The sequence below is a fragment of the Ranitomeya imitator genome, chromosome 5, assembly GCF_032444005.1.
Source record: "Ranitomeya imitator isolate aRanImi1 chromosome 5, aRanImi1.pri, whole genome shotgun sequence".
In the NCBI taxonomy this organism is placed as follows: Eukaryota; Metazoa; Chordata; class Amphibia; order Anura; family Dendrobatidae; genus Ranitomeya; species Ranitomeya imitator.
In genome coordinates, this window is record NC_091286.1 from 514,963,821 (window position 1) to 514,978,938 (window position 15,118).

The 15,118-nt window shown below is 43.9% G+C and overlaps 2 protein-coding genes across 4 annotated transcripts in view; both read left to right on the forward strand.

The window, feature by feature from the left end:
• P2RY12 (purinergic receptor P2Y12) overlaps window positions 1-15,118 on the forward strand; it is an 88,308-nt gene that overhangs the window by 34,496 nt on the left and 38,694 nt on the right. For both annotated transcript variants that reach the window (XM_069727508.1, XM_069727509.1), the window contains exon 2: window positions 3,402-3,487. In XM_069727508.1, the coding sequence (XP_069583609.1) occupies window positions 3,475-3,487 (13 nt within the window). In that variant the 5' untranslated portion in view covers window positions 3,402-3,474. The remainder of the gene's footprint in view (window positions 1-3,401; window positions 3,488-15,118) is intronic.
• Window positions 1-15,118, forward strand: part of LOC138638300 (P2Y purinoceptor 13-like) — a 273,462-nt gene that overhangs the window by 34,493 nt on the left and 223,851 nt on the right. For both annotated transcript variants that reach the window (XM_069727504.1, XM_069727503.1), the window contains exon 2: window positions 3,402-3,487. The gene's annotated coding sequence lies outside the window, so the exon portion shown is untranslated. The remainder of the gene's footprint in view (window positions 1-3,401; window positions 3,488-15,118) is intronic.

The following is a 15,118-nucleotide window of genomic DNA, read 5'->3' on the forward strand; positions in this document are numbered from 1 at the left end:
TTTCTGGGGAAATGAGTATAATAATAAAAAACAAGTAAAATAATCTTAATCAATACAAGTCATAACTGGTATATGAGGAGAGAGAACCCTGCCCGTGAGGGCTCACAATCTACAAGGGATGGGTGAGGATACAATAGGCGAGGGTAGAGCTGGTTGTGCAGCGGTTTGGTCTATCAGTGGTTACTGCAGGTTGAAGGCTTGTCGGAAGAGGTAGGTCTTCAGGTTCTTTTTGAAGTTTTCTATAGTAGGCGAGAGTCTCATGTGTTGGATAGAGAGTTCCAGAGGAGGGGGAATGGGTGGGGGAAATCTTGCATGCGATTGTGGGAAAAGGAGATAAGAGGGGAATATAGAAGATGTGAGAATCAGAGGTTGCGTGCAGTTAAGTACCGGGAGACGAGGTCACAGATGTATGGTGGAGACAGGTTGTCGATGGCTTTGTATGCCATGGTTAGGGTTTTGAACTGGAGTCTTTGGGTAATGGGGAGCCAGTGCAGGGATTGACAGAGGGGAGAGGCTGGGTAATAGCGGGGGGACAGGTGGATTAGTCGGGAAGCAGAGTTTAGAATAGATTGGAGGGGTGCGAGAGTGTTAGAGGGGAGGCCACAGAGCAGGAGGTTGCAGTAGTCAAGGGCGGGAGATGATAAGGGCATGGACTTGGGTTTTTGTAGATTCTTGGTTGAGAAATGTACGGATCCAGGAAAAATTTTTGACTTGAAGTTGGCAGGAAGTGGAAAGGGCTTGGATATGTGGTTTGAAGGAGAGATCAGTGTCAAGGGTTATACCGAGGCAGCTAGCTTGTGGGACTGGGAAGAGTGAGCAGCCATTTACTTTAATGGATAGGTCTGTTGAGGGAGTCAAGTGAGATGGGGGAAAGATGATGAATTCTGTTTTGTCCATGCTAAGTTTTAGAAATCTAGCGGAGAAAAAGGATGAAATAGCAGACAGACATTGTGGGATTCTAATTAGTAGGGTGGTGATATCTGGTCCAGAGATGTAGATCTATGTGTCGTCGGCATAGAGATGATATTGAAAGCAGTGAGATTCTATGAGCTGTCCCAGGCTGAAGGTGTAAATGGAGAAGAGCAGGGGCCCTAGAACTGAACCTTGCGGGACTTCGACAGATAGGGGGCTCGGTGAGGAGGTGGTGTGCGAGTGGGAGATGCTGAATGTCTGGTTTGTTAGTTATGACAAAATCCAAGATAGGGCCAAGTCAGTGATGCCAAGAAATGAGAGGGTCTGCAGTAATAGGGAATGGTCCATTATGTCAAAGGCAGATTACAGGTCCAGGAGGAGGAGGACAGATTAGTGTCGCTTGGCCTTAGTGGTTAATAGGTCATTGGTGTCCTTAGTAAAAGCAGTTTCAGTGGAGTGGTGTGACCGGAACCCAGATTGTAAGCGGTCAAAGAAGGAGCAAGAAGAGATGTGGGAGGGCAGTTCAAGATGGACGTGTTCCAGTAGTTTTGAGGCATAGGGGAGAAGTGATATAGGGTGATAGCTAGATACAGAGGATGGGTCAAGAGAGGGCTTTTTGAGGATAGGTGTGATTGAGGCATGCTTAAAGCTTGAGGGGAAGACACCAGTTGTTAGTGATAGGTTGAAGAGATGGGTTAGGGTTGGGATGAAGACTGTGGTGAGGTTTGGGATGAAGTGGGATGAGATCGGGTCAAGTGCACAGGTGGTGAGATGCGATCTTGAAAGTAGAGTGGAGAGTCGATCTTCTGTAATGGTAGAGAATTTGGTTTTGGAGGAGGAGGGCTGGGCAGTTAGGAGAAAGGGCTCTGGGAGTTGTTGACCAAAACTGTCTCTGATGTTATCAATCTTCTGCTTGAAAAATGAGGCAAAGTCTTCAGCTGAGATAAGTGGGGATTGAGAAGAGAATTGAAAGTGTTGAATAACTGTTTAGGGTTGTGAGACAGGGAGGATATGAGAGATGAGAAGTAGGTTTCTTTTGCTGCAGCGAGTGAGGCCTTGAAAGTAGTGAGGGACTGTTTGAATGCGATAAAGTGTTCATTGGAGTGAGATCTTTTCCATCTCCACTCAGCAGCCCTGGAAGCTCGCCTGAGTTCTTTGGTCAGGCTGGTGTGCCAGGGCTGTCTGTTGATTTTGCGAACTTTGGTATGTTTGAGAGGGGCAATCGATTCCAGAGCTACAGTTATTGTTGTGTTATACAAAGTGGTCGTGGCATCCGCATTGTGCTAGCCAGCCTGAGTACATTTGGGGGTTGACTGGTTGCTAGGGAATCCCCACATGAAATCAAGCTGACTAGTAGCCGCAAATCATGCAGCTGCGGCAAGGAAAACTAAATCTCCGAGCAGTCACAAATACTCGGAGACCAGCCGAGAATGCTCGGGAACACCCGAGCAACAAGTATACTCGTTCATCACTACTGCATTCACTTTGTGCAACTGCAGACTTGTGAATCCTCATATTGAGGATTCCCTGATGTTGGCGCTGAGAGCAGTAGGCACATGACCACAGGTATGGGATTTGCATACATGCAGTCGCATGTCAACTAGAGGTGTGCGACTTTGATCAATGCATGTGTTTTGAGCAAAGCCAGAGAAGTCTAGTCTAAATGTGACTGGAAGTATGCAAATCGCATACTTGCAGTCACATGACCACCCGCTCTTGGTGCTGGCACAGGGAAGTCCTCACATTGGCCAGTCCTTTAGCATTAAAGATTTTCAGGAACAAGGTAATCATGAAGACCAATCACCCTAGCGGGTCATCCTTGCCCGGCTCAGCTTGATTGACAAATCTCTCCCTTTATGCACACATAAGGAGCCAGGTGGTCCTTTAAAAATTTCATTAAAATATAAAACACAAATATAATACATTTTACTTAATGATGGTTTTTGGGTCAGTGTTTTTTTCATTCCAGTGTGCTCTTGGTATGTATGGTATTTTTTGTGTATGTTCTCTCATAGGCTTCTCTTATAGGATTTGAAAAAAAGCAAAAAAAACAGTGTTGTGAATGTAACAAAATAAAAAAGCATATGTCTGACAATTATGGCATTTTTACAAGCATTTACAAACATTAAAGAGTTCACACTACGTGAAGGAAGCCTGATGAAAATTTCAATTTACTGGTCCTAAAAGTCTTGAACTCTTGATTCCCTTTGTGCAAAAAATGAAAGCCCTTGAGATGTTCCAAATATTAAGGAACTTTTCTGTATTGTTTTTTTTATCTAAATAAGTCTAAATGAGTAAAAGCAGAAGCATGTATGTCTTCATCTGGAACAGGAACTAAAAACTAAAATTTCAAGTGCTTTACAGTTCTTTATGAAAAGGTCCTCGCATGTATATAATTAGAACTTGCTGTAGCTCTGACCTTAGCGGACTATACTGAGGGTAATTTCTATGGAAGAATCATTACACCACATCTACTTTATGATTTTCAGGATGAAAACAAATATTCTAACCCCATGACCAACAAAGCAGCTTTGTTCCAAGAAGACAGAAAGACGCGTAACCATGGAATATCCAGGTACGTTCACATGTTACAGCCTACAGGATGTGGAGTAAGGGGCATGGTTCGAAGACAGCCACAGAGACACTTGCTGACTGTTTGTAGTACATTGTATCAGGTTTTTGCTCATTGTATATCGTAAGGCTCTGTTCACGTCTGCATTCTCCATCTCCTGCGACAGAGCTGACCATCAGAAATCATAGCAGTGCCAGGTCTGTCAGATGATGCCAGAAGATAATTGACTATTATTGAATATTGATGGTGTTTGTCGAATTTCTATTGTTAATACCACATAGGATAATTGGTTTAGAGGGTTATCCCCATCTTGTACATGTACGGCATACCCTCAATGGGATCCACATCTATCTCAAGAACAAGGCATTATCCCAAGCCACTTTCTGTGGAGAAGAGTTCAGAAATCCTCGTTATTTGTATGGCAGCGCCAATCACTTCTCCACTAACAGCAAAGCGCAATGGAGATACATTCTTAAGATAGATGTGGGTCCCATTGGTAGATTCACATTTAATAATTCACTAAAGGCACTTCTTGTGAATATGCCATAAACGTAAGAGATGGGAATATCCCTTTAATGTTGATGTCAAATTTGTGCGACTGCAAGCTATCTTTTTTATTGTTAACCTCTAACTTTCCCACAACCTAACATCTGGTTACTCAATCCTAACCACAAGACAATAATCATAGTAAACAGGATCTATTAACTATGAGGAAGAAGACTGACTATGTCATTTTTGATTGGATATATAAGGTCCTAAATCTTATTTACTACCCAGCCAAAGTGATAAATGCTGGGGCTGAAATCAGTTAATTAGAGATTCCAGAAGAATAATAAATGTCCTGTTTTGTTGTATTTTCAGAATATTTATATGGTGGCCATGATATCTCCCACAGGAGTTATCAGGCAGTTTTCCTTGAAAATTGGAGAGTAAATTATCCTAAGGCTAGGTGCAGAGGAGCGTACAGTATATTCTTTTATCTGAGAGAACCGGTCTGATTATGCAGATCACACACTGATCAGAGTTTGATCAGAGTATCAGCAGATGAGAAGAAGATGGAGAAAAAAAGTCTCAATCTTCTCCATTTTGTCAGTCCACAGAAATCGAACTTTTCTACGGACTCATTGACTCACATGGCAGAGTCAGATCTGAATATCAGATGCAAATCGAGCATGCCACAATTTTTTTCCTTAGTCAGACTGTCTGAGGACAAAAATCTGAAATGTGAACAGCTCTACAGAATAACATTGCTCAGAGTTTGATACAAAGTTTTTGTCAGAACGCACTCAGACTGAAAATACGGCCATCTGCATGAGCCCCAAAGCTTGATTCAAAGGTTGTTTTTTAAAGTGCATCATACAATGCCCAGTGAGAAAATGGGCATACCATATTGAGGCAGCAGTGTTATGTTTTTTGATGTACATGAAAGCAATGCTCACAGGAGAAAATACAATCTGACTTGCCTCCGTACCTCCAGGTGAGCCAGCTATTCCCCCTAGCTTCAGTATCCTCTCAAGGAAAGTTTTTTTTTGTAAACTGATTTAAAGACCCAACAATGTAAAACTATAGTATGTGCTCCTTCATTCAAAAGCTAACAGGGAATTGGTCAGCATGAATCAGAGCCTGGCTGTACGATTGCAGCCAAGTATATTCTTCTCTGAAATGATCTGGGGTTTCAGAAAAAATATACTGTAAGGATCCGAGTAGGGACCCAAGGAATAGACTAGACTAATCTTCTCCCCCAACCGGCTTCTCCCAGGACTGCTTCAGGTGAATAACAGTTCTCTTGCTGTGGGAGAGATCTGTCAATCACCATCAACTGCAGTGGCTTTTTAAGTGTCAGCCATGTACATAAGCCCTAATTATGCATTGAGAGCCCTTTAGTTTACATTTGGAGAAAGCATGCTTGAACATACCGAGTGTACTCTCAGGTGAGATTAGGACACAGTTATGACTAGTGTAGGCAATGCTCTGAGAGATACTGTAAATACATCTTTTTAGTAGTTTCCTAAAATGCATTCAAATGTATCAGTCCAGTTAAACAAGTCTAACATTCACGGTCCGAGAACGATCTGTGCTGTCTGCACGACACCAGTCCCAAATTCAGTTGCCTCACATACGTCAATGAGTAGTGCTGTATTTATAGGTGGGGCTGCCCTAGACATGGAATCTGAACATTCCCAATATTATCACTAGATATACAATTATCCTTGATTACTCTGCTTGAGGAACATTTATACTATAAGATTGTATGAAAATCACTGCAAAATTGTGTTGAAATAGCAACATGTGAATACACTAATATTTAGATCAGATTCTCACATTATATTTGAACCTATACCCAGGGCCGTATTTGCCACTAGGCATTTGAGGGCACGTGTCTCGGGCAGGGACGATGTGGGGGGCGGCACCTGAGCAAGGTTTTTTTTTTTTAAGTCCTGGGTCACCTCCCGACCGACCGTGGGGTCATTACACAGTATGGAGCATCATGTGGGGTCATTATACAGTATGGAACATCATGTGGGGTCATTATACAGTATTGAGCATCATGTGTGGCCATTATACAGTATGGAGCACTGTGTGGCCATGTTTATTTTTGTTTATAATTATTGTTTATGAAACAGTGTGATCAGCAGTGCTAAATGGGTGTGGTTGGGACGTGGATATGGGTGTGACTAGTTGTGAAATGGGTGTGGTCAGAGGCATGGCCTAAAATTTGCAGCGGCGCACTATGTGCGCTGCAAACTTTATACCTCTTTCCCTTCTTCAAAAGTTGGGAGGTATAGTACCACATTTGCCAGATCACGGCAAGTGCCACAAATCCCATGGGGAATGAATGAAGCCAAACACAGTGTTGCCGTAAGTGATCCGTTACACAGCAGATGCAGAAAAACTGCCCTATCTACTGCAAAAGGCGACTTTCACATCAGCGATTCTTGCCAAAGTCTATGCCGATAGTGTCATACTCACCAATGGGGGAGGCAGCACTAAAAGTGCCTAGGGCAGCAGAAACTCTAAATATGGCCCTGCCTATACCTCACCGCACATCATAATGGTGAGTGATGGTAATTATAATTCAGCTCAGTTACAGTTCACTTACAGTGCGTATGGAAAGTATTCATACCCCTTTAAATTTTTCACTCTTTGTTTCATTGCAGCCATTTGGTAAATTCAAAAAAGTTCATTTTTTTCTCATTAATGTACACTCTGCACCCAATCTTGACTGAAAAGAACAGAAATGTAGACATTTTAGCAAATTTATTAAAAAAGAAATACTGAAATATCACATGGTCATAAGTATTCAGACCCTTTGCTCAGACACTCATATTTAAGTCACATGTCCATTTCCTTGTGATCCTCCTTGAGATGGTTCTACTCCTTCATTGGAATCCAGCAGTGTTTAACTAAACTGATAGGACTTGATTTGGAAAGGCACACACCTGTCTATATAAGACCTCACAGCTCACAGTGCATGAAAAGTAACTAAAGTTTTGTCCAGAGGTGCACAAATATTTTGCGCCTTTTAGAATTTTCACGACTAGCTCCGCCAAAACAGGTTGAGCTGGGGAGGGACCGGGGAGCAATTGTGGCGGTACCTCACAGCTTGTCTAATTTATAATGAACTGGGATATTCCTTAAGCCAGATAAATATAGTTACTTACTGATAACGGAATTTCTCTGAGCCCATGACGGCACCATGGAGAGAGGGGATCCACCCATCAAGGACAGGATACCTACAGATAAAAAGGGCGGTACCTCTCTCCCGCATTAGTTGTTTACAGAGCATGAGAAGTCCTCCAGGTTATTACCATAAACATTTAACATTACTATGAAGCTTAACAGAAAACACCATGTGACTACATATAAGTAATAAAGTTAATGAAAATAAGTGTGCACACCCACACGTTAAGGGAGTGAATGTACGGGTGCCGTCATGGGCTCAGAGAAATACCATTACCGGTATAACTATATTTTTCTCTATCCCCCATGATGGCACCATGGAGAGATTGCAGAGATTGTACATTAGGGAGGGACCATGACTTCCAGAACCATACTCCCAAAGGTAAGGTCTGAAGAAGAGGCTAGATTCAACCGATAGTGATTAAAGAACGTAGAGAGGGAAGATCGCTTAGCGACTCTACATATCTGTTCTATTGAGGCACCGGCTCTTTCTGCCCAGGAGGCTGCCACCTCCCTTGATGAATGGGCTCAATTTTCTCCGGGATGGCCGCTTCATGCGAGGCAAATGCCAGGGTAAAGGCATCCCTTATCCATCTTGCCGGCGTGCCCTTAACTTTTTCACACCTCTCGAGGACTCTGAAAGCACACAAAGAGAGACCTATGCCTCCTACGTTCCCGTGTGGCCGCTAGGTACTGGATTAGGCATTTCCCCATGTCTAGTGTGTGTGAGACTTTCTCTTCACTATCTTTGAGATTGGGACAAAAAGAAGAGAGGGAGATCTCCTGAGATCTGAGAAACCGTGATGCCACTTTTGGAAGTTAGGTCGGGTCAATCTTAAGAATAACCCTATCCTGACCCTATAAGCTTTTATGAGAGCTACAACAAGTGATGTTTTAAGGGACAGATTCCCAGTGAAGCCTCTGACAGGGGTTCAAAAGGAGATTTGGATAGGGCTGTAAGGTCCATGTTTAAATCCCAAGGAGGAGTAAATCGAGAGGAGATGCGTCTAGACCTGGCCAACACTTTGATGAACCTGGATATCCCCCAATTCCCAAACAGTTTGTAATTGTACAGGGCCCCTAAAGCCAAGACTTGAACTTTTAAAGTATTTGTGGCTAGCTCCTATTCCAACCCCTTGTGCAGAAACTCTAAGACGGCTGTTACTGGAAACTCCCCCTTCTAACTTGAAACCTGAAGCTGAAAAGAAGTTCCTCCAGGTTTCCCCCATGCAGTTTGGTGGTTCCTATATAGTCTTCTCCACTCCTGGAAACATTCACAATCAATATTATGGTTAATATGAGGAGAGAAGTCTGGGTCACCAGACTTTTGACCATTGCCACATATTAGGGCTCAGAGTTCTGGCCCCCAACCACCTGCACCATATTTCCATGAGGAGGGGACTTGGAGAAGTGACGCGTGCCAGTTCAGACTGGATTACCCAGTCATGCACCGTGGCGTCTGCTCGCGTCATAGGGGCGCGCTCACACCACACATGCGCACTAGCCTCCGGTCCTGGACTATGGGAAGATCAAACCAATAACAGTTAGTACATGGATAATGGCAGAGCATTGAGATGTACGCACATTACTCATCCAGGAGATCACGTCTATTTTGAACCCTTAGATGTCTAAACCCCCAGTTGGATATTATTGAAACTAAGGAATATGCAGTCTGGCAGGTAATGTCTCCTGACATTACCAAAGTCGGGCTTCTCATTAGAAGCGCTGAAAAGGAAACGTGGATCACCACTCCTGTTTTACTGATATTACACACATATACATATCATAAAAGGCAATCTTCTCAGTGATATTTATACACCAAGACAGCCATGGAGGGAGTAACCGTACTCTGTGGCTAGAGAAAAGCAGGTTTCTTCCTACCACAGGAGGAGATTTTCTACTGTGAGGCAGTGGAACTATGGGTTCTCAACTGTAAGAGTCCTAGATAGAGTTTAATTTATCTTAGGAGTCCTAAGAGCAGAGAGTATGTGAACCTCTGCCACCTGACACAGTGCTGCTGATTCTCCACAAGGTACCAAAGGCAGTGATGCCGTCCCTGGGAAACATAACGCAACAGACTTATAGGACAAGAATCTGTCTACCGGATGTTGATCAAGGCAACTAATCTGATTGCCATATGTAGAGTCGGGAAGGATTCTTTTGTTCCACCTCGTGATATTTCCTGCTCCCAGGATAGTCCTGGGATGCCCTTTTATAGGATGAGCCAAAAAAGACATATGTCACCTTTTAAAGCTAATTATGAAAGAGACCTGCCTTTATCACTTAAGGTAGCTCATTTGAGAGATCTGTTTCAAATGGAAGAACTGCCAATTTACTAAGCCAATTCAAGCATAGCTGTTTGGCTAAGCCCTGTTGTAAAGAATGAAGCAACAGAAGTTGGATCTGGGTACAAAAACACTAGGACTCTATAACCAGAGTTGGGGCCCAAGGCAAAATGTGAAGTGGTAGGCCGATGATACAATGTGCAGCCACGCAACAAGACACAAGTCAAAAGGTCTAACCCAGAGGCCCATAGCCTGAGGCAAAAAAAGGCACCAAGCCCAAGGTACTATGAAGCACAGAGGCACTATGACACACTAATGATACCCCCTCAGGCACAGGGGCACTAAAGCAATATGATGCAATAAGATGCACATAAGCACACATTTTGATGCATAGAGACGCTATCAAGCCCTGATGCAATATGAAGCAAAAAAGCACAATGAAGCACGTAGTGATGAGCGAGTGTACTCGATGCTCATGTTTTCCAGGTGACCTCCGAGTATTTATGACTGCTCAGAGGTTTAGTTTTCATTGCGGCAGCTGAATGATTTATAGCTACTAGCCAGGCTGAGTACATGTGGGGGTTGCCTGGTTGCTAAGGAATCTCCACATGTAGTCAAGCAGGCTTTTAGCTGTAAATCATTCAGCTGCCGCAATGAAAACTAAATCTCCCAGTGGTCAAATATTCGGAGCTCACCCGAGCATGCTCGGGAAAACCCGAGTAACGAGTACAGTCGCTCATCACTACTATGATGCAATATGAAGCACCAAGATGCAATACAATGCAATATGATGCAATACAATGCAACATAATGCATAAATGCACTATGAAGCACTATGATGCAATACAATGCAACATAATGCATAAATGCACTATGAAGCACTATGATGCAATATGATGCAATACGATGCAATATGATGGATAGAGGCACTGTGAAGCACTATGATGCAATATGATGTATAGAGGCACTATGATGCCATATGATGCACAGAGGCATCATGATGCAATATGAAGCAATATGATACAACATGATGCACAGAGGTACTATGATGCAATATGATACACATAGGCACTCAATATGATGCATAGAGGCACTATGATACAATATGAAACACAGAGGCACTCAATATGATGCATAGAGGCACTATGATGCAATATGATGCACAGAGGCACTCAGTATGATGCATAGATGCACTATAATGCAATATGATGCACAGAGGTACTATGATGCAATATGATGCACAGAGGCACTCAATATGATGCATAGAGGCACTATGATGCAATATGACACACAGAGGCACTCAGTATGATGCATAGAGGAACTATGATTCAATACGACGCACAGAGGCACTCAGTATGATGCATAGAGGCACTATGATGCAATACGATGCACAGAGGCACTCAATATGATACATAGAGGCACTATGTTGCAATATGATGCATAGAGGCATGCAATATAATGCATAGAGGCACTATGATGCAATATGAAACACAGAGCGCTCAATATGATGCATAGAGCAACAGCCATGCTTGATGATGCAGACAGGCCCACAGTTATAAGCAAGAGAGCAATCTCTCAGAGATCCGGATAAATCTCCACTCTGAATAGTACATCTCATGTGCCAGATTGACCCCACCCGAAGGAGCTAATTAGTGAGCCGCAGCTGGAGGGCAGTCTTCATGGAGACAAAGTGCTCCATTAACACCATGCGTCGTCATCCCAAGGCATGGAGTAGTTAAGTTGCAAAGAAAAGTGAAACACCTGTTTATCGAGCCCCAAAAAAAAAAATGCTTCCAAAAAGTCACTCTCAAGTCCAATCATAAGGCTCTGCGCAGACAAGACATGCAACTAACTGAAGTCAAATCATGAGATGTAGCCTGGACATATGGCCTTTTTACAGCCTAGAGGTCCAAGGCCTAGCTGCGTATATGTAAAAACATACCTCACACAGGAGGCTCTAGACACAGCTTTGGCACAAAGGCATAAGACCATCAACAGAACATTCCACCATGCACTTACCTGTGCTGGCTCCATACCTGCTAAAAAACAGGGGGAGCTGGTAACGCCGAGAGCCCATCTCGAAGGAAAGACACATCCCATCAGGAATGCTGCATTGCTGTCAATGATTTTCTCTCCTGTGCCCCACAAGATCCAAGAAACCAGCCTGTTGCCTGTCTCATTCCACACTTTCTACCGTGGAACGCAAGGTGACCTTATGCCCCGGCATCCTGCTTTGACGTCAGCTGAAGTGCGACAGCCTTCTCCACCGCATGTCATCTTCTTTGCCGCCTCTCCCCGCACACACTAAATGCCTGCTGACCCCAGCGGTGGTGCCTCAGGATACCGCGCCAGCTGAGGCAGGCATCCCCCGCTGCCTGGATCGGTCTGGCTGGGCCTGGCAATGGAAGTAGCGGTGGCTTACCGGCCGGCATCAGAGCTGAGAGCCTCCACTGTGGGAGGAAGGGGCTCTACCCAGGAGCTTCATCTGCTCACTGGTCGCTGTGGCTGAGGTACCCCCACCCAGGAGGGTTTCAGCCCTGAGCTCAACGTCGGCGTTCTCTGGAGAAGATTCTGGGAGAGGCAGCATGCGGCAAACCTCTTCTCTGCCACCTCTCCCCACACACCCTAAAGGCCCACTGACGCCAGCTGTGGTGCCACAGGATACTGTGCCAGCAGAGGCAGGGAACCCCCACTGCTTGCATCAGTCTGGCTGGGCCAGGCATCACACGACGATCCTCAGGTATGATCCTTGCATCGGCTGTAACATAGTAACATAGTAACATAGTTATTAAGGTTGAAGGAAGACTTTAAGTCCATCTAGTTCAACCCATAGCCTAACCTAACATGCCCTAACATGTTGATCCAGAGGAAGGCAAAAAAAACAAACCATGTGGCAAATAGTAAGCTCCACTTTGGGGAAATAAATTCCTTCCCGACTCCACATACGGCAATCAGACTAGTTCCCTGGATCAACGCCCTATCAAGGAATCTAGTATATATATACCCTGCAACATTATACTTATCAAGAAAGGTATCCAATCCCCTCTTAAATTTAAGTAATGAATCACTCATTACAACATCATACGGCAGAGAGTTCCATAGTCTCACTGCTCTTACAGTAAAGAACCCGCGTCTGTTATTATGCCTAAACCTTCTTTCCTCCAGACGTAGAGGATGCCCCCTTGTCCCTGTCTCAGGTCTATGATTAAAAAGATCATCAGAAAGGTCTTTGTACTGTCCCCTCATATATTTATACATTAAAATAAGATCACCCCTTAGTCTTCATTTTTCCAAACTAAATAGCCCCATGTGTAATAACCTTCTTGGTATTGCAGACCGCCCAGTCCTCTAATAACCTTGGTCGCTCTTCTCTGCACCCGCTCTAGTTCAGCTATGTCTTTCTTATACACCGGAGACCAGAACTGTACACAGTATTCTAAGTGTGGTCGAACTACTGACTGGTATAGAGGTAAAATTATGTTCTCCTAATGTGCATCTATGCCTCTTTTAATGCATCCCATTTTTTTATTTGCCTTTGTAGCAGCTGCCTGACACTGGCCACTAAATGTGAGTTTGTCATCCACCCATACACCCAGGTCTTTTTTATTGACAGTTTTGCCCAGAGTTTTAGAATTAAGCGCATAGTTATACATCTTATTACTTCTACCCAAGTGCATGACCTTACATTTTTCCCCATTAAAGCTCATTTGCCATATATCAGCCCAAGCTTCTAGTTTACATAAATCATCCTGTAAAATAAAATTGTCCTCCTCTGTATTGATTACGCTGCAGAGTTTAGTGTCATCTTCAAATATTGAAATTCTGCTCTGAATGCCCCCTACAAGGTCATTAATAAATATGTTAAAAAGAAGAGGGCCCAATTCTGACCCTGTGGTACCCCACTGCTAACCGTGACCCAGTCCGAGTGTGCTCCATTAATAACCACCCTTTGTTTCCTATCCCTGAGCCAGCTCTTAACCCACTTACACATATTTTCCCCTATCCCCATTATTCTCATTTTATGTATCATCCTTTTGTGTGGCACCGTATCAAAAGCTTTTGAAAAGTCTATATACACTACGTCCACTGGGTTCCCTTATTCCAGTCCGGAACTTACCTCTTCATAGAAGCTGATCAGATTAGTCTGACATGAACGGTCCCTAGTAAACCCGTGCTGATACTGGGTCATGAGGTTATTCCTCTTCAGATACTCCAGTATAGCATCCCTTAGAATGCCCTCCAGGATTTTACCCACAGTAGAGGTTAAGCTTACTGGCCTATAATTACTGAGTTCAGTTTTTGTCCCCTTTTTGACTATTGGCACCACATTTGCTATACGCCAGTCCTGTGGTACAGACCCTGTTATTATGGAGTCTTTAAAGATTAAAAATAATGGTCTATCAATGACTATACTTAGTTCCTGCAGTACTTGGGGGTGTATCCCATCCGGGCCCGGAGATTTGTCAATTTTAGTGATTTTTAGATGCTGACGTACTTCCTTCTGGGTTAAGCAGGTGACATTTAATGAGGAATTTTTTATCACTAGTCATTTTGTCTGCCATGGGATTTTCTTGTGTAAATACTGATGAAAAAAAGTCATTTAGCATATTGGCTTTTTCCTCATCCTCATCCACCATTTCACCCAGATTATTTTTAAGGGGGCCAAGACTATCATTTTTTAGTTTCTTACTATTTACATAGTTAAAGAATATTTTGGGACTATTTTTACTCTCCCTGTCATTGAGTCTCTCTGTCTCAATCTTTGCTACTTTGATTTGCTTTTTACAGAATTTACTTATTTTTTTGTATTTATTTAATGCCTCATCACTAGAGTTGAGCGACCTTGACCTTTTTAGAGTCGAGCCGTGTTTCGCGAAACCCGACTATCTCAAAAGTCGAGTCGAGTGGAATGGGCCGATTATCGCGAAAAGTCGGGGATCGACCGAAACACGAAACCCAATGCAAGTCAATGGGGGAGCATAGTCGGCAGTGAGTAGAGGCCAGAAAAACATGTACAGACCCCATTGTATTGGCAAAAGCATCCATTCTTGCTACTGAAGCTTGTCAATCGTAATTTAGCTTATAATAATTGGAAGGCATTTGAAATTGGGGGTCATTTGGCTAAAGTTGTGGGGGGTAGGGCTGGTTCAAGTAATTAGTGTGCCCAGTAAATCTGGACCACGTCACGGCAGTGGAGCAGGGAGAGGTAAGTATTTCAACTTTGCAAGTGCTGTGATCCTGAGCAAGCACGGGGGGCCCACTCGTTGGCATTGGCACTGGCACAGGGCCCCTCAAAGTACAGCGGTGTGTTTGCACGGCGGGGGCGCCTCCCACCGGCAGCAACACTTTTGCGTACTATGAGGGGCCCTGTGCCAGTGACGTCGCCAACGAGTATTCCTCCCCCCACCTGATGAAGGAACCTGCACCTTCATCTGCACCTTCCTCTTTGTCCCCGTGTAAGGTGGTATGGTATGCGGGAAGGGGGACCTGACTTTCAGCAGGGTCACAATCTTGCAGTGTAGCGTGCATGGGGAATGTTGCATTATGGGTCAATGTACCAGCAGACTCATCTATCACTGGCTGGGCAATGGGCAGGATGAGGGGGACACAGATATGGGCCCAAAGAATAAACTGGGCTAAATGCAGTTCAAAATTGGTAACAGGACTA